This window comes from Chionomys nivalis, chromosome 9, assembly GCF_950005125.1.
Source record: "Chionomys nivalis chromosome 9, mChiNiv1.1, whole genome shotgun sequence".
In the NCBI taxonomy this organism is placed as follows: Eukaryota; Metazoa; Chordata; class Mammalia; order Rodentia; family Cricetidae; genus Chionomys; species Chionomys nivalis.
Genome location: NC_080094.1, coordinates 70,361,671 through 70,384,846, shown reverse-complemented (window position 1 = coordinate 70,384,846; position 23,176 = coordinate 70,361,671). Strand labels below are relative to the sequence as shown.

At 46.6% G+C, this 23,176-nt stretch overlaps 1 protein-coding gene across 6 annotated transcripts in view; it reads right to left on the bottom strand.

Annotated features, from left to right (window-relative positions):
* Nucleotides 1-23,176, bottom strand: part of Kiaa1549l (KIAA1549 like) — a 267,831-nt gene that overhangs the window by 5,890 nt on the left and 238,765 nt on the right. For all 6 annotated transcript variants that reach the window (XM_057780907.1, XM_057780906.1, XM_057780908.1 and 3 more), the window contains 4 exons: nt 16,942-17,292; nt 7,587-7,684; nt 5,844-5,992; nt 3,423-3,574 (listed from right to left, as the gene is read on the bottom strand). In XM_057780907.1, the coding sequence (XP_057636890.1) occupies nt 3,423-3,574; nt 5,844-5,992; nt 7,587-7,684; nt 16,942-17,292 (750 nt within the window). The remainder of the gene's footprint in view (nt 1-3,422; nt 3,575-5,843; nt 5,993-7,586; nt 7,685-16,941; nt 17,293-23,176) is intronic.

Sequence of the window (23,176 nt, the reverse complement as noted above, 5' to 3'; positions counted from 1 at the left end):
ATCATCACCTGTCCCAGGTCAGCAGTTCTGAGAAGGCAGGACTCCGCCCACCGTCACTTTGGTGACTTCACATATGCCCAGAATTATGTCTAGCAGAGAGCAGGAAGTCTCCCAGAGCCTGGGGCTCTAGGCACAGTCTGGAAATCACTGAAGGACGCTCAGCAGGTGTCGAATGTGTGGGGCGGAAGCCGCTACACTTCAAACCTATATAACTGCGTGAACCGGAGTGAAAGGAGTCAATACACGACCCTTTGTGACATCAAGTCTTGGTGCTAGTGGCTAGAACCAGGAAGAGAAAGGTAAGTAGCCAACCGGGGTTGTCTCAGGGTAGTACTTAGAAGTGGGGAAGATAAGGAACAGGCTCTTTGGCAAGCACCATTATGCTTGGTTGGCCAGAGTCCAGGGCTGCAATCGCTTCTACTCCTTGACAGACATCACCAATTGATCACAGCAATGCTCCTGATCAGTCTGTGTGGCGATTCTGAGTGTAAACTTCCCCTCACAGGCTCATGCAGTTGAAGTTGATCCTCAGCTGGTGGTAATGTGTGGGAAGGTTCTGGAATCTTTCAGAGGTGGAGCCTCGCTGAATGGAGTGGGTCTCTGAGGGTGACCCTTGAGGTCTTAAAGCATGGCCTCACTTCTTGTTCACCCTGCTTCCTGACTGCAGGTGCAATATGACCAGCGGCCTCCCGCTTCAGTTGTCACACATGATGGACGGTGTCTCCTTTAACCGAAGCCAAGACAGACCTTTCTTTCCTTAACTGACTTCTTGTCAGACTAGTTTGTCACAATGAGAAAACAGCAAACAAATCCTGAGGCCTCCCCTGGAAGCTTCTCTAGCACCAAGGGTGAAATCGATGTGGCACCCTGGTTTTAGGTGATTTGGGGGACCAGGAAGGTCAGGCACCCAAGTGAAAGCGGGGGTCTTGTTTTGCTCACATCAATATAGAGGACATGTATTCTCTTTAACCAGCCCAAATGGGGTGTCTTTCTCTTGTTGACTTTCCGAGCTCCCTGTTCTGTCTCTCACTTGCTCTGAATCCCCGTACAGCACAGCTTGCACCATGCTGGGCGCGCTTCTCAGCTGAGCTGCAGGTGATAGCTGGGCTCCCAGAAAGACCTACCGAGACTGCAGCATTAAAAAGAGCCAGGGAAACTCAACCTCTTTCACACTGTTGGGGAGGATTCTGGAATGACTCCGTCATCCTGTCAGGAAGGTGAGGTTGGTATTTGCTGAGGTCTTTCGTCTTCTTCTCTAAGGCGATGTGAACCCAAGGGCATCTGGATGAAGCCTAAAGCCTGGGGGAGTTATGTGTGTTAACTATCTTGAGGGCAAGGACCAAGGGTTTGGAAAATACTTCCTTTGACTCCCGCAGAAGACATAGCTGTCCAGGCTGCAGGCTTACAGCCTGACCAGGGCACCACGCATATCGTCCCCTCTGAAAAGCAAATACGTTATTTCTACATTTCAAGGCTTACAGAGTCAAACACGCTCTGAATTGACCAGCCCTACTCAATGATGCCAATTGTTTAGAGATGCAGCAATGCAAACCAGTCTGGGAATCAGGAGGGCTGAGAAAAGAGAGTCGGACACGGTGGCTCAGCACTAGGGGGCGTTAAGGCAGAAGGTTTGCCAGGAGTTCACTGTTTGGCCTTGACTTCACAGTAGCAGTGAATTCCAAGCTAGTTTGGGCTTAGGAACCAAACTTTGTCTCAAAACTAAACAAGCAGAACAACGGCAAAACTGACCTCAAAAACAAAACCAACAAAAAGAATGGAAAAAACAAAACAAAACAACAAAACCAAAAAAGAAAGAAAAAGATGAGCCCGTCCCAGCCAAACAGATGCCACGACATCCCAGGTTAGACCCGCTGACCTAACAGCAGGCTATGACATCCCAGGTTAGACCCACTGACCTAACAGCAGGCTATGACATCCCAGGTTAGACCCGCTGACCTAACAGCATGCTATTACATCCCAGGTTAGACCCGCTGACCTAATATCAGGGAATCCTCCAGTTCCTCTCCCAGAGTTTACTTACTCCAAGTTAGCAAACAATTTAAATGAGCTCAGGCATGTTTCATGTGCAGAGGACAGCACATCAGGAAAAGCACAAGTAAGGATGTGGAGATGCTGACGGCATAAAGTACCAGCCAGGAGGAAGCTCATGCAAAGAAAAACCACATCAGGCCACTCTATCAAGCCCAGAGGTTACTAGTTTGTACATACTGAACGAAAAGTCAGAATCCCCAAACCGTGAAAGTCCAGCCTCCGAACGCCTCCTGAGAGAGAACTGTGAGACTTCGTCAGGACTCTGAGCGGCTCGCAGAAGACGCTTCAGTCAAGCTACGCCCACTTGAAAGGAGCGCTCATTTCAGAACACTTTATATGCAGCGTGGCATGCATTTTTATGCTTTAGAAACCAAAGAAGTAAGCGTTGGACAACAGGACAGTTTATATGCAGGATTGCCCCTCTGGTGGTGGTGTTGAAACTCGGGTCCCTACAGACTGCACGGTATGGTGACCTCAGAGGTTTGGACAAAGGCATTGTCAGACTCCTGCAGCAAGGTGTTTTCCAATGCTAGGAATTTATTCCAAAGGCAGAGACCAACTCTGAAAGTGACTAAAGAATACAGGAATGCCAGGTTCAGCTTAACGCGCCTTTCTCATTTACACTACGTGAGCTCACTCAGGGACAGACACCATAGGTGATGCTCTTTTTTTTTTTTTTTTTTTAAATGGCCACACCTGAACAGTCCAAAGACAGGTGTATCTGTGTCACACACCTATGAGGAATGAAGGGAGGTAGCAAATGCTTGGGTGGAAATCAAGCAGGAAGTCTGCATCAGCCATATGGTGGTTTTAGGGTTTCTGACCCTTCATTTCTGACATTCAATCTAAAATCTTGTAGAATGTGACAGGTGAAAGAAATAAATTTGATAAACACTTTGGAGTCAGACTGGTATGAATTCTAACTCCGGCCTTGGCTCTTATCTAGATGTGCAAAACCTTAGCGTTATATCATGTGACTAAGCCTCAGTGCCTTATCTGCGAAATGGGAGTAGTCACAAAACTCGCATGATCAAATTTACTGCAAAGATTAAATAAGGCAGTTTAATGGAACACTTGAATGGGTCTGGCACACAGAAAATACTAAACAGATGGTAGTTATTACTACAAAACTGATTTGGTTACGGTCCCCTGCCAGGAAGAGGTAGAAGGCATTCTAGGAAACAAGCCTCAAATTCCTCCATCAAAGGTCACACGCCTCACCGCACCACCACCCAAATGGCTCACCTCAGCCACCGGCATGGTGGGAGGCCCTGAGAGAACCAAAGCCCAGTCTCTGTTTTCCACCTCCTTTTCCCCTAGAGGTGTGCCCAGCAAGGGAACCTTTATGAGAGCAAGAGCAAGGGTCTCACCGAATCAGCCCACTGGCTCGGGAGCTCATTCTCCCCTGCATAGGACATCCAGGCCTGGTTCCTGTAGGAGGAGGGGGGTGTTGGGATGAAGTAGCCGGTGAAGCCCGGTCTGTTGGCAGCCGGGATGGCAAACACCGCTGGCACTGTGTTACCTGCGCAAAGGAAGTGGGTGGGAGGTCAGAAGAGCTGGACTCTGGATCCACACCCCTACCCGCAAGAGCCAGATAAACCCCATTTCACAGACTACCGGGCTTCCTGCCGGGCCTCAAATCTCAGCGAATCAGGCCTGAGTGAGGGGCATGTTCTTGGCTATAATATCGAAGCACCTCCATATAGGGCAGGGAGGCTCTGGGTACACATACGCCGTCCAATCTAGAGCAGCGCCTGCTGCAGTGGCTGAAACTCTAGGTAACGCAGCAGCGAGGAGGGCGGCTGAGGTAGAAGGCACCTGGCTCCCGTCAGTGGACCTCTTCCAAGGCCCCTGTGACTGCCAAGGGAAGCAGGTGGTGCCCTACTCAGGGTATCTGGCGTGGAGGTCAAGTGGGGCTAAGATCCAAGCTGTGCTCTCTTTGGAGGGGTGGGCGCTGCATCCACCTTTTCCTACGTCTTGAGAAGCTTCCTGGGCTAGCGGTGCCTCAATTTCCCCCTGTCCTAAAGAGGGAGTAGAGTCCAGCTGGCACTCTTCCCACTGAGCCTGCATGGACTCCAGCTCAGGAAGCTGGGAGTCTAGGGAGGACTCTGACACTGGTCCAGGCTAGGGGATGCAGGAGAAAAGGTTGTTAAGGAGGCGGTAGGAAATCTTGTTCTGCAGCCCCAGCCCCCATCATCTGCCTAGTCAATACGGCAGGCATCATCTGCTGTTGTCATAGGAGCGGCAGGCTAAGTTCCTGGCATCCGGCCGCCCGCACGGCTAGCTTTACCTGAAATAATTACACGGAAACTGTATTCTTTTAAACACTGCCTGGCCCATTTCTAATATTCTTTTTTTTTTTTTTTTTTTTTTTTTTTTTTTTTTTTTTTTGGTTTTTCGAGACAGGGTTTCCCTGTGGTTTTGGAGCCTGTCCTGGAACTAGCTCTTGTAGATCAGGCTGGTCTCGAACTCACAGAGATCCGCCTGCTTCTGTCTCCCGAGTGCTGGGATTAAAGGCGTGCGCCACCACTGCCCAGCCCATTTCTAATATTCTAATATTCTGTGTAGCACCACGAGCTGGCTTACCAGGAAAGATCTTAACTTGCATCTGTCTGGAGTGGGAGAATCATGGCGACTGCCTGACTCGGCTTCTTTCTCCCAGCATTCTGTTCTGTTTACTCCGCCTATCTAAATTCTGCCCTATCAGGCCAAGCAGTTTTCTTTATTAATTAACCAATGAAAGCAACAGATAGATAAAGAAGTCACTCCCACATCAATCTGCTGTGGCTCAGACCAGCTTCCTCGGCTTTGAAGGTCCAACTCCTCCTAGAGACTCCATCCTCTCCCTCATCCTACCTAATAGCCTTGATCTGTCCAGAGGAAGGACACCTTGGGTACAGGTGCTTTCTTCCCACGAGGGCATGTGGTTTTAAAGATTTTTTAAAAAGGAATCAAAAGGAATGATTTCACCAGAGGAATTCCCAGAAACCACAAATGGTTTAGTAAGTGTTGGCAAGAGGTGCTGGCAGGTTTAACCATAAAGGTAAGCCATGGATACAATAAAAATTCAACCAGACCACATACAAACGAGGGCAGGTGCAAACCTCCAGTTCCGTTTTTGTCATTTTCAGTTTGACACAAAAACTGGAAATGACTCCTATATCTACCAGAGGAACGGACTGTTGCAGGTCACGTCACAGGACACCCACAAGGCGGTGGAAATGAGTGGCTAGCCTGTGCTCATAGCGCCATCTGGAGAAATACCTCAAACAATGTTAAGAAAACAGTGCAAAAAGGAGTGTGTTGTAAGTGATTTATGCAAGTTTAAAATGCACATAGCATCAGCACACGTTTTTAAATAGGAACACAACACAACACAGGTCTAAAACCCATGACTCAAGGACCATGGCCACCTTGGGGAAGGATGGCTGGCTATATGTGCCATGCTGTGAAGGTAAAATAAACAGAAACCTGAAGTACGACAAAATATTAACAAAATTTTGACTTTAGCATAACTAGGCATTTTGCATAGTTTCAGCTTTCTCTCTCTTTCTCTCTCTCTCTCTTCCCCCCTCCCTCCGTCCCTCCCTCCCCCTCCCTCCCTTCCATCCTTCCTTCGTTCCTTCCTTCTTTCTTTTTTAAAAGAAATAAAACCAGCAGCTCCTCTGACCGATACTAGCGAAGTCAGAGGCCCCAGACACGTGGTGGCTCTGGTTCCCGACGGAGGCAGTTTGTTTATGTGGACCAGGGAGGCCTCAGCACAGGGAACGGGTTTTTCTCCTCTGGCTCACCTGAGTAATTCAAAGCCGACTGATCCAACTGTGTCACCGACACGGGACCTCTGGACACCTGGGCAAACGAGGCACTGTCGTGCAACTGGGCGGGCTCGGGTCCTGTGGACTCCGCCATTCTGGTCTTGCTGCCGATATCTGAGGTGGACCTGGGCAGGGCAGAGGGACTGTGTAACGTGAGCATGCCTCAGGCACCAAGCAGTCACAGTACATTTCAAGGTGGCCTGATGCCGTCAAGCCCCCGGTCTCCTGAGGTCCTGGGACGGATTTGCCACCAATAGCCATGGGAGCTCTGGTGGCATCTGCGTGGTGGGGGGCACCCAGACCTGCAGCAGTGGGGTCGGTTTTGTTTTTCCTGTTTGAGGTTAGCTCTCTAAGGATGGCTCTGGGTAGTAGAATATTTAATTTCCATGTAAAAGCAACAAGGCACAGTTGGGTAGACCTAGGAGGAGATGACATGAGCAGTAGCCAATGAGATGGACACCTTTACCTCTAAACTGCATTCCTGGTCTAATGCTCCGGGTCTCCATGAAGGAAAGTGACAGCCTCGTGTGGGTGGGATGGCAGATGGTGCCGAGGGTGGGGTGGGGGATTGGCAGAAGAAATGGACAGATGACGGCTATCAGCAGACCTGCCGCGAAGATCTGATCTGAGCGGTACACACAGGAATAGCTCAGAACCCCCTGTGCTTCTTTAGGGAGGCTAGGAAGATCCGACAACATGCAGGCTGGGAGGTGGGGTGGGGGGGTCAGTGTGGGCTCTCCCTTTCTCATCCTGCCTTCCCTGTCCCGCAGCTCTGCCTCAGGTGACCCTTTCCAGGGACTTCTGGATCTTTCCCTATACACTCTGCTGAGAGCCTTTCTGAGAAATCCTAGAGAGTTTACATCAGGGGCCCAAGGGGCAAGGTGATCTGTGTGGCAGATTAGGCAACGGACCCTTGGTCAGCTTCTTAGCACCCCACCCTGGACAGCACTGGCCTCAAGGGGTGTTGTCAAGCCGCAAGCTGGCTGGATATTGAACCATCAGAACTGGAAACAGTATCTTCTCTAGGGAAACTCACTTTCAGTTTTTTAAGCATCTTCACAAAGACCATGCCTGTGGCCCACAGACAGGCTGACGAGTATGTTGGGGGAGGTTGTGCAGCAATGCTGGGACAGTGACCCACGCATTCCCCAGGGTTATCCCCAGCCTGGGTATCAGAATTAGTTCATCCTTCCCTAGAGATCCTGGTTTTCCTGTCTCCTGTCCCACTTTCTTAAGGACCTGTGCTGGCTCTATCAGCACAAAGAGATCCATTAACAACTACCTCATGCTGAGATGCACGAGTTCCGCCTCTCTGAAAAGTCAAGTCTGGGAGTGGGTAGCCCAGACCCACTCTCCCTGGCCCCTGAGACACTGCCCTATAAGTAACAAAGGGACTTCTGGGTATACAAGCACAGGATGAGGAGCCAAGCTTCTTATTATGTCAGGGTATGGGCAATCAAGGTACAGGGCAATTGACCTGGGGCGTTTTTGATTGTGGGGTCGCAGGGGCTTTCTGTTTAGAAAGACATGCAGATTGATCCATGTGCATGTCTCCACTTCCCTCATGATACTCTGGTGCCCCGGCCACAGGGGATACACCCAGTTTAAACTGGGGGCAGGGAATGGAGAGAGTTTCCCGGGACACCTGTCCAAAGGACTATACAGTCTGGGGATCAAATCTTTCCCAAATATCTCAAAGTCAAGAACTGAATGTGTTACCGCCTGAGTGAAGCCACAGCCACAGGGCCTGTCCTGGGAGGTACAGGGGGCGGGGGAGAGCCCATGACCATTTCAGGAAGCTGGGAAAACCTGTAAGCCTGTGGAGAGACAAGCAAATTAGAGGTTGCTGTTAAAGCCAGTATCACCCCTCACACAGCTTCTTCTTTAAGGAGGAAGCCCAATTCCAGGGGCCAGACTCTCAGTTCTTCCTCACATGCCTTCCCTAGATCTTCCTTAATGCAGTCCCTAGTCTCATCTCTCTAAGGCTCTCTGGTTTGCTGGGCCCCTGCAGTCTCAGAACCCTTCAGCAGCCTTAGAACACACTCTCCTCCTCGGCTGCATGCTGGCAAATGCTGCTCCTTCTTCCTGGCAGGATTTTCTCCTGGTTCTGCCTGTAGCTCCTTCCTTCATGCCATTCATCCTGTCCCATACTCCCCCTTTCTCTGTCTAAGAAAATGAGTGCTTTTTGGCTAAATTATATGGCTGCTTGCTTATTTATTATCTGCCGCCAACTAGACTGTAATCTGAGGTGTTAAGGGCCAGGTTTTGTTGTCAGTAATATCACACCTGGAATAGTGCATAGCAGAAGATCAATAATGTCAGACTGGAAGGAAAGAATGAATCATTGGGGGCAGTTTCCTTTGTCGCAGAACCCTGGTTTAACGTGGAAAAGGAATGGATTTGGGGGGCAGGAGGAGCCGATGAACAGACTTTAAACTCCTAGGTAAGTCTGGCGACCTCTGTGGACTTCAGAGTCCTCTTCTGAAGTGGACACATCAATGCTGTACTCAGGGGGTTCCTGAGAAGACAGGCAAGGCCCTGTGCGTGCACGGGCTTTGCAACCCAAGCAAAGACTTTAGTCAACATGCAAGGGGATAAAAGAAAGACAGACAGGATTAGAGAGGCCTCTGCCTACTACTCTGCCAAAGCCTACCATAGCGAGAGAAAAATTTAGAGATGCCCTTGGGGTAGACAAAACTCAGCGAGTCTTTTTAGGGTTGTGTGCTCGCCTGTCGGACTCTCACAGAATACGATGGCAAACCTTTAAACCCCAACGCATCAGCACATGCTGCAGCAAGGGGACTCCACAAACAGGGTTCCTTGAGCCGAAAGAGATCCATGCCCCCATCTAGCCTTATAGCAAACAGCACACCTGTCGGGGCTACCCCATGGAATAGCAGTGAGGCCTCAGAGAAAGCACACCTTTTTAATATTTCAGGAAAACTGTGAGCTGTAGGGAAATTGCTAAGGACCACTCTGGTACCCCTCCATCCCCTGTATCTCAGCAAAACTAAAACAAAACTATGAGCTGATACCACAGGTGGAAACAGAGAGTAGGAAGCAAATGCAAAAGATGTGGCTCCCCAGAAGACAAGTTGGGCAGTCATGTCCGATTGTGAGATCAGGCTTCAGCACAGGGTGTGTGGTTGGGGTGTGCACGTGCCTGGCCTCTCCTCACAGGGTGGCTGGTGAGGTTTCAAGGAAACACTGGAAATTCTCTTTAGAGTGGGGTATATCTAAAGTGGGCTCATAGGATTAGTACAATTAAAAATTAGTTAGGAGCTATACTACTAACAAGAGCTTATGGAACATACCAGAAGGGAAGAATGAAAGTCAGTACCAAGGACACAGACACAGACTTTTAAAGACTTCCAAGCTTCAATTGTCCAGACATAAAACAAACAAACAAAAATTAACACAGTAAGAAATGCTTTTGAAGAGATAAATGACCAGGGCTGATGGATCATTGATTAAGAGCACACACTGTTCTTCCACAGGACCCAAGTTTAGTTCCCAGCAGCCACATCAGACAGCCCACAACTGCCTATAACCTTAGCTCTAACACCTTTTTCTGGTCCTGTGGGAACGACACTCAGATGTACAAAACCCCACATTCTCACATAGCACATATCACATACTTTAAAATAAATATACATATTTTTTAAAAAAGTATTAACTGACCCAGTTGGGGTGCCATCAGGAATGCTATATCATACTCCGAACGACAACTTTCAGGCATGTGTTGGGGAAATAATGCATGCATTCGGAGTTGATGAAGAAAGAATTAAGAAACTTGAAAACAGAGCTGAAGAATTTACTAAAAATAAATTTTAAAAAGGGGAAGTTGAAAATATAAAAAGAAGAGATGCAGAGTTGGGGGATGGACAGGTCTGACATTGGCATCTGGATGCTGAAGGGCAGAAGTGGAGGAACGATGTTGAGCGTCTTCCTACATATGCTTCACTTTATCCTTGTAGGCAGGTGTGCAGGGTCTCCCACCACATGCAGCAAGTGCTCCATCCACCGAGCCGTCTTCACATATCTATGGAACTTTTTTGTCAGACATGAAACAAGTCCTTGAAAGCATGTGCCCGGTTGAAACTGGGGAGAAAATGGCTTGGTAAATTTGGCCCTTGCCCTATTTCATGATGGTTTCCTGCGGAGCTCCCTGATCTCTGAGTTTTGCAGACAGGTTGAAAACTATTGTCCTGCATGACATCCTAGCTGTATCTTCACAATTATTAGTAATTCAACAAGTGAACGGCTCCTTTCACAAAATAAAGGGGTTCACAACCCCTCTGTCTCTTCTGGCCTCTGATGCTATTCAGCAAAGGATGCAGATGTCTATTTTTATCTCTGGTTCTTGGGAGGCTTATTCTGTACTGAACGCAGTTTTCTCGCCAAGAATAATACTCCTATGCTTCTCTAGGAGTAAATCACTAGAAGATTTGATAAAAAAGTTCTGAGCATTTGTTGAGCATTGAGGATGTCACCTTTATTAGTAGGCTTTTTCCGGCATAAAGCGCACCTATGCCGGACAGCAGGCCCCCACTCTTCGGCTCTGTCTTTGGAACTTAGTCACACAGCAGCAGAGATGACCATTGCCATGTGTGAATGAGCTGACAATCATCCTGCATTTCCCTCTATGTTAGTTCCAGAGGTTCTAAGCTCCCCCATCTTGCAACCCAGTTCCCCTTCTGTGTTCATTCCTGTCTCACCCTGTGGGATGAGGATCTAAATCCCATCAAGATGTAGGGTAGTTTGAAAGACAAGACTTGTGTGCACCTCTGGGAAAGCTTAGGAATCTGAAATCTTCCTCTCCCCATGCAGGACGGAAGAGTCAGGGGATGAGGGAACCAGATGCAAGGGGCTTTAACAGTCCTGTAGGGATAGATGAGGAAGCTTCTGGAGTTGGGGAGGGGGACGGGAGTGGGTAAGAGCGAGAACAGGAGGGTGGGAGCAAGAAGAAGGGGAAGGGGAAGGCGAGACACTTAGCACACAACCAGCAAAGTAAAGGAGGAAAAGAGGGAGGAGTCTGGTAAGGACTTCTCCTCTGTGGATGAAGGCACCAGTGTCCTCTTACAGACTAACACCAGGAGAAAATGTGAGGGCACACATTATCAGGGATGCCACCCAGGGCATTAGGAAAAACGGGAGCAGAAACTGCAGCCTTTTCCCCAATTCCCCCTACAGTTCTGCATCGTGCTGGTTTCCAGAAGCCAGCAGGAGCCTGAGCTGACTGAGATGATGATAGAAGAACAAATCTGATTTTCCAATAACAGCCCCTCCCCCAACCACCCAGTGAGTATTATTGGCATTTCTTTGTAGGCTCATGTGGTACATACTGGTTACCAATTCGTGAGGTCACCAACTGGGGTGAGGTTTTAAAACATTCAGGAGGTAGGGTTTTGAGGCAGCATTTCTCTCTCTTGCCAGCCAGCTCCCAAATAAACACATAGAGATTTATTATTAATTATAAACGCTTGGCCAATAATTTAGGATTTTTACTAATTAGCTCTTACATTGTAAATTAACCTGTATTTCTTATCTGCACTCTACCATGTGGTGGTATGTTTTTTCAGTACAGCATGTTCACCTTGCTTCTCTCTACATCTCCTCATGACTCCATCCTTCTTCATCCCCATGTTCTCTTTCTCCCTGTCCACAAGTCCCACCTAACCTCTTCCTGCATAGCTATTGGCCATTAGTTCTTTATTAAACTGATGAGACAATCCACCTTCACAGTGTACAAAAAGACTATTTCATAACAGGGTTCAGCTGAAGAAAGTAGGGTGCTGGGAGTGGGCTCTTGGGTATATCTTATCCCTAGTCCCCCCTTTTTCCCCTCAAAACATGGGCCAAACCCTCTGAAGCCATGATCTCGATTCAGTTTTCCTTCTTTAGGTCACTTACTCAGACACATTTTGTCATAGTGGTGTGGCTGTAACTAATACAGTGGGTAGGGATAGGCATTCTCTGACTTTTCCTCTTTCTTCCTATGTATCAACCTTCCCATAGATCCAGTGGCTAGTGACTTTCCTAAGTTTAGTGAAGCATGCTTTTGTCAGATCCCAAGAGCTACGCAATGCAAGATTAGCAGTGACAGGCTCATCACCTGTATTACTCACCCACCGGGCCAGGTGGAAGCTCAAGACAGATTCAAATTTTATTTAGAGAAATAGGAGCAATGTGATAGATTGTGAGTTCAGACACCGTGGTGACCATACACAAGCCTGATCTGTTGGCATGGATTATTATTAAAGGTTTGGGGAATGACTCTTCTGTTTGGAAGGGGGAAGGAAGAACACAGACTTGTCAAATCCCCAACTTCGCCCCCATAGAGCTGCCTCCCTTACTAGACCAATAAGAGGAATAGAAAAGGCTCCCCCAAACTGAGTCGTCTTCCTTATGACTTCCAACAGTACAGATATTTGCATTTCCATTAGAGCTGAGAGTACACCCTATGCTTCACATTAGTCAGGGAAGGGAAGATGTGTTAGCGTCAGTGTTAGGCAGTGATAGGTTCTAACCCACTTCTGCCATCAAGAGCTGTTCAGTTGGCCCCTGGATCGATGGATTCAGTTGGGGGTTCAAATAACTGAAAAGAGAATGTATTCAAAAAGAACTGAGTCTACACTGAGCACATACATAATTAATAATTTTCTTATTAATTATTCCCCAAACAAGACAGATGACAGCTATTCACATACTGTTTGGGTTATGTCACGCCTGCCATTCTAAATAACCTCAAGATGACATAGGTGCATATGAGTAGGTGACATATGCAATCAAGGCCTATTGGGGACTTGAGTACTGAGGGGTTTTGCTGCTTTTTTCTACCTGTTCCCTGTAGACATCAAGGGTGATTGTGAGAAACTTAGATAAATTCTTTCATTTCTCCAAACCTGTTTTCTAACTGAGTACTAGGGCTAGTGATAGCAATATTATAGGAGGGGTGACAGACTAGGAGAGATCGTGTCTACACAGCACTTACACCAGGATGCAGCCAACAACGGGAACTGATAGACAGCAAGTGTTCTTATTAGCAGTACCGTTAGTTCTTCTCTAGAGTCCAGTGGGGAAGATGTTTCAAGCCTAACGCCTTTTAAAGAATCCTTACACTCTCGCCAGCAGGGACGTTGAAGGCTATCTTCACTCTATTTGGCATAGACCCATTACGGCTGCTAGCAAAATTGGATTGGTCATTAGGTGTCAAATTCAATTTCTTTGTAGATTCAAGAGGTAAAGCAAAACTTCATAAACTGCACTGTAGAAGTTCCAAGATGCCAGCAGTAACCTTTCCCATGATGTAAATCCCACGAGGCTGGTCCTGGCACATTGAGAACACCAGCTCCCAGTTATCCCTCCAGCAGAGTCTGGAGCACTTTCTTTTCTTTCTTTTTTCTCTCTTTCTTTTCTTAAGACAAAAAGTAGTCATAGTTATCTTGTTGCCTTTTCTGCTAATTTTCACATTATCATAGCACAGGGACCTCTGCAAGATCCTGGCTTCAGCAGCATCAGCTCCACTGGGTATTGTTTGCTATTTTCCCTTTCCTGGAGACAAGAGTCTCCTGTGCACTTGGCAGAGCAGGAAACCTTGTTGATGAGTGGATGCTCTTTTAGTATGTTCTGGTTTGATGGTTTGCCCTGAGGTAGGGTTATACCTCAGACCTTTTCCCTATGAAGCACCCCCATCTTCTGATCCATGTATCCTGTTCAGCACAATTGCCAGCTCCCAATTACAGCAAATAGATGCCCGAGTGTTCACATGTCTCACCATGATTTTAGACAGCTTTATTAAACGGAGGTGAACGGGCTGTGGCAACAGCTCGCTCGTCACTGATTGGAAGACCTTTCTCGGTCACCTAAGGTCTTCTTTCTGAAACCTGGATCTCTCATGGGTTCCTAGAATCAGCCTCCAGCCAGGGGTTTCTAGTGGCTCCTGAGACTTGTTACCAAACAAAAGCAATGTTTCCTTGGGACCCTGAGGTGGGGCATCGAAAGTGTGTCCTAAAAGGGCTTAACAGAGCAGAAGAAGAAGACGTGACCTCAGAATAGAGTCAGTGGGCCCAGCAAAAACAGAAGAACTAGTTTGATATTAATGAGCACAGTCTGTCAAATAATTTGATGTGCTGGCACCATGCCAAGAAGTCTGCTGCTTATCAACCAACTGGTCTAGGGTGTTTGCTAGGCACCAGTCCTGTGCGAATCATTTAGCAGGAACTAACAGACCCCTTATCACCACCAGTGTATGCAGCTTCTGATTCTCAGAACGGGTCCCTGAGATTATCAGGTTAAGGGCACCATTCCACTTTGGGCTAGGGGTCAAGTTTAGGGATCCTCATACAGAGACTGGAAACTATGAGTCAATGAGACTAAAGGTGGTGGTAATCGACACTGGATATGAGTGGTCTTTCCCAGAGGGCAACTCCCTAGGAGAGGTGTATAAATGTGTTTAGATTGCGGTATTTTGTAGCCCTCAGGGAGAAAATTCCCTCCCCGAATGGGACAGGGGCCAATTTAATGTACATTATCAGAACATTGTGATCTTGGAAAGTGTCACATGGATGATGATGTGGGAAAGCATTTTATGTATGTATGTATGTGTATATATGCATGTATGTATGTATATACGTGTATGTATGTATTTATTGTTTTTACAAGACAGGGTTTCTCTGTGTAGCTCTGGCTGTCCTGGAACTAGCTCTGCAGACCAGGCTGGCCTTGAACTCACAGAGATCCTCCTGCCTCTGCCTTCCAAGTGCTGGGATTAAAGGTGTGCATCACCACACTCTGCTGGGAAAGCATTTTATAATGGCAAATATGTAAATCCCAGAGAGACTTTCCCATCTTTTCAGATCCAGGCCTTTGGGAATGTGACTGGAGTGGCCTTAGTGTTGTTGACATGTTTTAGGAATGCAGAACTTCTAGAGTGTAGCCTCCAAAGTCTTCTGATGGCAATGACAAGTTTAGATGCCTTAGACATAGGCATTGATCCAAAAAAGTATATTGTATCTTTTAAATTATGTTAAGAAGACATATGAGTGGCAAGCAAAACCACAGAAAGGGAGCTCAACATCACTAATCTTTAGAGAAGTGCAGACGAAGCCGTAATAGACCCACCTCAAACTCATTAGGGCGCCTGCTATCAAGAGAACAAAAATTAACAAACATTGGTGAGATGTGAAGAAATCAGAAATTCATGTTAGAGCCAGGCGGTGGTGGCGCACCCCTTTAATCCCAGCACTTGGGAGGCAGAGGCAGGTGGATCTCTGTGAGTTTAAGGCCAGCCTGGTCTACAAGAGCTAGTTCCAGGACAGGCTCCAAAGCTACAGAGAAACTCTGTCTCAACAAACAAACAAACAAACAAACAAAAAACCCAATAAACAATCCCCGCCCAGAAAAGAAATTCATTGTTGGAGAGAATGATAAATGGTACAACCATAGTGGAAAACAATACCAGGACAAAACAGAATCCCATGTGATCCAGAACCCTTACTCGTGGTAGACAGACGGCCAACAGAATGAAAGCAAGAACCAGAGGAGATATCTGTACCTGAGTGTCAGCACAACTTACTGTGGTCCAAAGGTGAAGACAACGCAAGTCCACACACATTGGCAGACAAACAGATACCACGTGGTATGTACATTTTAGTACTGCTCAGCTTTAACATTTAGGAAGGGCCTTTGGATGCATGCTGCATGGATTAAACATGAGGGCCATGCTAAGTGAAAATATACCAATTATATAAAGACAAATATTGTGTATGAAGTACATAAAGTAGTCAACTCTATAGACAGAGGTAAGCGGTGATTTCCAGGACTATGGGCAGGGGAGAGAAGGGAGTCATCTTTCTTTCTTTCTTTCTTTCTTTCTTTCTTTCTTTCTTTCTTTCTTTCTTTCTTTCTTTCTTTCTTTCTTTATGTTTTTCGAGACAGGGTTTCTCTGTGGTTTTGGAGCCTGTCCTGGAACTAGCTCTTGTAGACCAGGCTGGTCTTGAACTCACAGAGATCCGCCTGCCTCTGCCTCCCAAGTGCTGGGATTAAAGGCGTGCGCCACCACCGCCCGGCAACAATATTCTGTCTGTGTGTATGCCTGAAGGCCAGAAGAGGGCACCAGACCTCTTTACAGATGGTTGTGAGCCACCATGTGGTTACTGGGAATTGAACTCAGGACCTTTGGAAGAGCAGGCAATGCTCTTAACCACTGAGCCATCTCTCCAGCCCAGGAGTCATCTTTTAATGAGTATAGAGTATCATGTAGGCAAGATGAAGAGTCCTAGAGACAGTCGCACACGATATGAATATGTGAACACCACCAAACCGTGCGCTTTAAAATGGCTAATATACTGAGTATTGGGGGTTGGAGAGATGGCTCAGGGTTAAGAGCATGCTCTTTTGGAAGGCCAGGGTTGCATTCCTAGCATCCACACAGCACCTTGCAAATGTTTATACCTTAAGTTTCCTGGGGGACTGGAACCTTCTTCTGTAAACCAGGAATAAAACTGTCTTTTACCTGTCTCAGAGGTTCATTGTACAGACTGCATAAGGTACAAGTAACACCCAGATCAGTGCAGCGCGTGCTAACGAACTCTTTTGTACTTGGGGACTTTCTGCTTCCTAGGCACTCGGTTATTGTTCGTGTTTATTTATTTTTGCCAGAAGAAACGTGAGACAACTCCCTCATGAAAGCCAGGACGTGGCCCCGATAGGATTCATAGTCAAGCCGCCTTGCTCACAGCCTATGTCCTTAGCCACCGGCACGCACAGGCTTTTCACACAGGGCTCTTTGATGCCTTTTGACATTTAAATTGGGTTTCATGTCTGAAAGTGGAGAAAACCACCAGTGAGTGGAGAATGGGGTCAACCTTTTCAGGAGTGATAGCAGAAATGGAAATGCCTCTAAAATGGGTTAAGGTTTCACATAAGGATCCTCGGGGACCTGTCCCACAAGAACAAGGTTTGGCTGTGAACTGAGAATAGAGTCCAGCATATCCTTGCTTTGGGTCCCCTGTTGGACTGCAGTGGGAGAAGCAAACCCAGAGATGGTAGGCAGGCAGGCGGTGTGACTTACCGGCCGGGGCAGACTGTACTGGTACATTTCTGGGCGGTAGGTGGGCACCCACTGCACTCCAGCCCTGGGCCGCGTCATCGTCCCTGGAGCACTGGTTACCACCTCTGAGTATGGCAGGTGCTGCGTAGAGCCGTAGGCCTCTGGGTGCCGGCTTTGGCCTGCGTGGCCGGCGGATGCCAGGCTGAAGGCCTCCTCCAGAAGCATGTGCATCTGTTGCCGGACTTCGTCGATGGAAGGCTGTGAGCTCAGCGTGGAGGTCTCTGAGTGGCCCTTCACCTGCCGCGCTCTGCCGTAGCCCCGGGGCTCATGGACTCTATCGACATTGGTTTCCTCTATGATCTCGGGCTCAGTCTGTGGGATCAAACAAAGCCCAGCGATTTGTTAATGAAACTCTTTTTTGGATCCTAAAATATTCCCTGGGACTGATGAGATAATGAGTCTGTACTAACTTAGGCCATATCCAATGTGCTCTATCTAGGAATTCCCACGGCAGGCGCAGCCGGCTAGGGTTACACAGGAAAGATGGCACTCCGACTGCCATTGTAGTCTATGGGTGTCCACGGCTACACCAGTCCCGCAGACTTGCTAATTAGCATAATAATGAGAAGTGGCTTTCACTGATTAAAGTAATGGCATTCTCAAAATCTAGATGCCGTTTGGGTATAAGAATCTGGAGCATTCTGTAGTCTATACCCCAAAGGATGCAAGTCACTCTAACTGAGCCTTGGTCCAGCCACTGGTTAGGGAATTCCTGGTTTCCTGACTCCATTTATCATGAGAAGCCACACAGTCTTCCTCCTACACAAATGATCTACAGGTATAATGTGTCATGAACGAAAATCCCCGGATGTGGCCCAGCAGCCTGCTTTCTTGAGCAGGCCAGGAGATCCTGACGCCTGCTCGAGTGTGAGATCTATTGTTCTAGAACACTCTCCTTCACCTGCACCCACCCTTCAGGGAGTAGGGGCGGAACTGAGGGGGATAGACAATGGGATCCCATTAGCTTCCAGAGAGGTCTCCAGTCAGTTAGATCGCCTGTTGCTGAAGGCATGTTTATTAGATTGTACAGCCCGCTCTGCGGGTTGCCTGTGAGGGCTCCTTCTTCACCAGTTCTAAGTAAGCACTCACTCTGTCATGGCGGCTGTGCACAGAGTTCAGAATGCAAAAAGCAGGAGCAAGGGACGGCTCAGGCAATACAGTCCGCTGCCCCACAGCGGTTGCTATGGCAAGGGCCAGATCTAGGCTGCCCCGAGTAGCTAAAAACAAGGGTGTTAGAGATGTCCTAGCCAGGAAGCTGCTTTCTTTTCACTTCTTCATTTGTAAAAGGACGATGCATCACCGCAGAGGGCCGCACAAGGATTTAGTGAACGTCTCTGTGAAGATTTAGGACAGCGGCACAGGGTACAGACTCGCTAGCTGCCACCATCAGTGCTCCCATCACCATGATTGCTGTTACTCATGCAAGTTCTCATGAATTTGAATTACTATGCATGAGGCACTTGGCTGTGTCAAACAGACACCGCAGGAAGATATCAGGAGGAAATTCATTCTCACAGGGAAGTCCTGCTCTCAAAGATCACAGAAGTCAGAGTTGTGATGTATTCATGTTTGCACTGAATAGTTCTATGTCAACCTGACACAGCTAAAGTCATCTGAGAGGAGGGAGCCTCAATTAAGGAAAATGACTGATAAGATCAGGCTGTAGGCAAGCCCATAGGGCATTTTCCTAATTAGTGATTGATGGGGGAGGGTCCAGCCCATTGTGGGTGGTGCCATCCCTGGGCTGGTGTTCCTGGTTTCCAAAAGAAAACAGGTTGAACAAGCCAGGGGAAGCAAGCCAGTGAGCAGCACCCCTCCGTGGCCTCTGCATCGGTTCCTGCCTCCAGGTTCCTGCCCTGTATGAGCTCCTGACCTCCTTCCATGACAAACCGGGCATGGAAGTGTGAGCCACATAAACCCTCCCTCCACACTTGCTTTTGGCCATGAAGTTTCATCACAGCAGTAGTGACCCTGACTAGGATGGTGTTTTAAAAGCACGTTCACTTTTCTTTAGTATTGAATTAGTACATACACATTAGTGAAGAAATTAAAATACAGACAGCACAGAAAAGAGATCAGACCTTTCTTTTACTCTTATTACCTAGAGTTAAGACTTGTAGGTAGTTCAAAATCATGTACATTCAAGACTAGATTTATTAGCAAACAACTATAGTAAGTAATTTAAAATATTATTTTTTAATATATCCAAAAGTAGGATACGACATAAAATTGTACCTTAAACAAGGACATGTCATGCCACTGAGACTCTTTTAGAGAAAGACCTGCGATCTGATCATTGTCTGAGAAGTGGGTTTTCTGAAGGCCAGCAAATCTAAATGTTAAGATTTTGCCTAAAAGGAAATTTCTGTATAACGCAGAGAAGATTTGGAATTGAAGTTCAATGCCTTGGGGTCTTTAAGTCATGCTCCACTGTAAAGGAGAAACTGAGGACAGAGCAGTTAAATAATTTGCTCAAAGTAGCCTGGAGTGGCGTGTTGCCCTGGGCATATCCCACTGTGCAGTATGGACTCATCAATGCTGGTTGCTACCCACACATGGTCTTCCTCCCCACATCTTGTAGAACCTGGCATTTACCATCTGACCTGGCTAGTTTTATGTCAACTTCACACAAGCTAGAGACACCTGAAAGGAGGGAACCTCAATTGAGAAAAATGTCTCCATGAGATCCAGCTGCAAGGCATTTTCTTAATTAGTGATTGGCTGGGGAGGACCCAGCCCTTTGTGGGTGGTGCCAACCCTGGGCTGGTAACCCCGGGTTCTACAAGAAAGCAGGTTGAGCAAGCTATGAGAACAAGCCAGTCAGCAGCACCCCTCCATAGCTTCTGCATCAGCTCCTGCCTCCGGGATCCTGCTCTGCTCGAGTTCCTGTCCTGACTTCCTTCGATGATGAACAGCGCTGTGGAAGTGTAAGCCGAATAAACCCTTTCCTCCCCAAGTTTCATTGATCATAACGTTTCATCATAGCAATACAATCCTTAACTAAGACACCGTCTCTTGAACCCCAGCAGCCCTAGGAAGTGCCACATCCCTCCTAACACCAGTCCCTGGAACCATCTGATGTCCACTCAGGAAGGCAACACCTTCCATGCCCTCTGCTTGCAGCATAAGTCATAGGTTTCTTTTCCTCGTGGGACAATTGCTGTTTTCAGCCCTTAGTTGTTTTTTTAGGCTTCTTTATGAATACACCAATTAATAAAACTGTGACCTGGCCCTGAAGGAGTATCCTACAGGAGAGACAAATAACAACAGTAATGATATCAGTTGCCAGTGATGAGTGGCTTACATGCCAGGTACTGGTCTCTGAACTTTGTATGCATTGACTCTTCTTACTCTTACAATAACCCATGGAATATTAATGAGTATAATTATTTTTAATGTATAGATGAGCAAATTGAGGCATTGAAAAGTCAAACAGAAAGCCCTTATCTATTGTACATATACAAATAGATCTCTTACTACCTGGTAGGTGTGTGTTCTGACCAAAGCCAGAATAGAGTTCTGGGACAAGGACAGAGATACAGTAATTACTAAGATTATCTCAGAGGGCATAGGATAAAAGCATCAGTTATAAACAAAAGTGCTAGCTGGGCGATGGTGGCGCACGCCTTTAATCCCAGCACTCGGGAGGCAGAGGCAGGCGGATCTCTGTGAGTTCGAGACCAGCCTGGTCTACAGAGCTAGTTCCAGGACAGGCTCCAAAAACCACAGAGAAACCCTGTCTCGAAAAACAAAAACAAAAAAATAAAATAAAAGTGCTTAGCAGTAAACCTGGCAATAAGCAGTTAATGAATACCACTTGCTCCTCAGATGGACCACTCCTCTGGGGTCCCATCTTTATCTAATGAGTTATGACAAACCATACCATATCCCTCAGTTCAGGGCTGCCATGCCTAAAGTCACTGATTGGTTGTTAAGTGAAAGAAATCCACACAGTAGGTACCTGTGTTGGCCCTGTGAGGAGTCTACCATATGTGTTGCCTTGCTTAGCCTTACAGGGACATATAACAGTTGTGTCCATTTTCAGATGAGGGAGACCATGACCACTGGCTTACTTGGTAGGGTAGTTTGGATGTAATTGGCCCCAATAATCTCATAAGGAGTAGCACTATTAGGAGGTGTAGTTTTGTTGGAGTGGGTATGACATTGTTGGAGGAAATATGTCACTGTGGGACAGGGTTTCTTATGCTCAGCATACTGCCCAGGTCTCAGTTGACATCCTGTTGCCTGCAAGATGTGGGACTCTCAGCTATTCCTCCAGCCCTACACCTGGCTATATGCTACCATGCTCCCTGCCATGCTGATAATGGGCTAAACCTCTGAAACTGTAAGTGGGCCCCTTAAATTAAATGTTTTCCTTATCAGAGTTGACATGATTATGGAGTCCTTTCATAGCAATAGAAACCCTAACTAAGACACCTACCTGGTCCTTGCCCCTTCCCTTTACTTATGAACCTGGCTTATGCTTTAAGATACAGAAATAAAGTCTTCCAATATTGGCTGATGGCTGGCTCGAGTACAGTGTCTGTTTGGAGCCAAATTTGGGATAAAGAATGTATTTTAACTTGAAAGTTAGCATATTTGCTTCTCAACTTCATATTGAAAAAAATCCTGAGAAGCTATTTTTATAAGTTAATCAAGATAAACTCCAACAAAAATTCTAAAAATAGAAAAAACAATCAAGGAATGACTAATAATAATAATAATATTAATAATAATAACACAGAGACGATCCAAACAAAGAAAATTAAAATCTCTTGCAATCCGACTGCTAGAATAACTGCAGCTAACCTTGTGACCATCATGCAAACCCTTCCAGAAGTTTCTATGCATACAAAAGAGGACACAGATCATGAATTCTGGAACACTTTCAACATACTGCCCATGCCCAACACATCCAACCCCCAGCCCTAGTCAGAATACATAATGACACATTGGCCATGACAGCTGCATCCCTTCTAGAGAGGGTCCATGCTTTGACATCAAATTCTCTGACCTTTATGATAGAGAATAGGAAATGGGGCAGCAAACTAGAGAAAAGAGGGGTGTGGATCGTAGGGTTTTGTTTGTTTGTTTTTGAGTCAGGGTTTCTCTGTGTAGCCCTGGCTGTGCTGAAACTAGCTCTATAGACCGGGCTGGCCTCGGTTTCACAGAGATCCGCCCACCTCTGCCTCCTGAGTGCTGGGATTAAAGGTGTGTGCCACGACTGCCCCGTTGGATTGTAGGGTTTTAAAAGTAGGATTTCTTTTTCTAGAGAAGAGCAAAAGCAGCCATGGTATATGAAGGAGTGAAGTTGGGGGAATCTAAAAAGGACCACAATCTTAGTCAGGGTTTTATTGCTATGATAAAGCATCATGACTAAAATCAAACTGTGGAGGAAAGGGTTTGTTTGTCTTATGCTTTACGTTACAGTCCGCTATCGAAGGAAGTCAGGCCAGGCTCGCAAGGCAGGAACCTGGAAGCAGGAACTGAAGCGGAGGAGGAGCTGTTTACTGGCTTGTTCTCCATGGATTTCTCAGCCTGCTTTCTTAGACAACTCAGGACCATTTGCCCAGGGCTGGCTCCTCCCATGGTAAGCTGGCCCCTTCCACTTATCTATCACCACTTAAGAAAATACTAGATAGAATTGCCTATAGGTCAATCTCTTAGAGATTTCCTCAGTTGAGATCCCTTTTCCCAGATGACAAGCTGTGTCAACCTGACATACACTAACCAGCATAACCACCGAGAATGACATCACATGTATGAAACATGTGAGTAGATGATTGAAGATATTTACAAATTATTATTGTTAGCATAGTTCTTTGGTTTAGATACTCTTTCAGAATCAACTGTCTGGATTATGATTTTTAGAAAAAGAAAATAAACATACATGCATATATGTAAACATGAGTAAACATAAAGTTTTAAAAGTTGATTTAATTTTTATTTACGTGTACGTGTGTGTATGCCTATGTGAGGATATAACATGCATACAGGTGCCTTAGAAGTCAGAAAAGGGTGTCAGATCACCTGGAAACGGAGTGTGCAAGTGATTGTAAGTCACCTGATGTGGGTGCTGGAAGAACAGCAAATTCTCTGACCTGCTGAGCCATCTCTCTGGCCCTCATGTAAGGCTTTAAAAAATACACATTCATGTATCTATATATTATTATATATAAATGCTACATATAACATT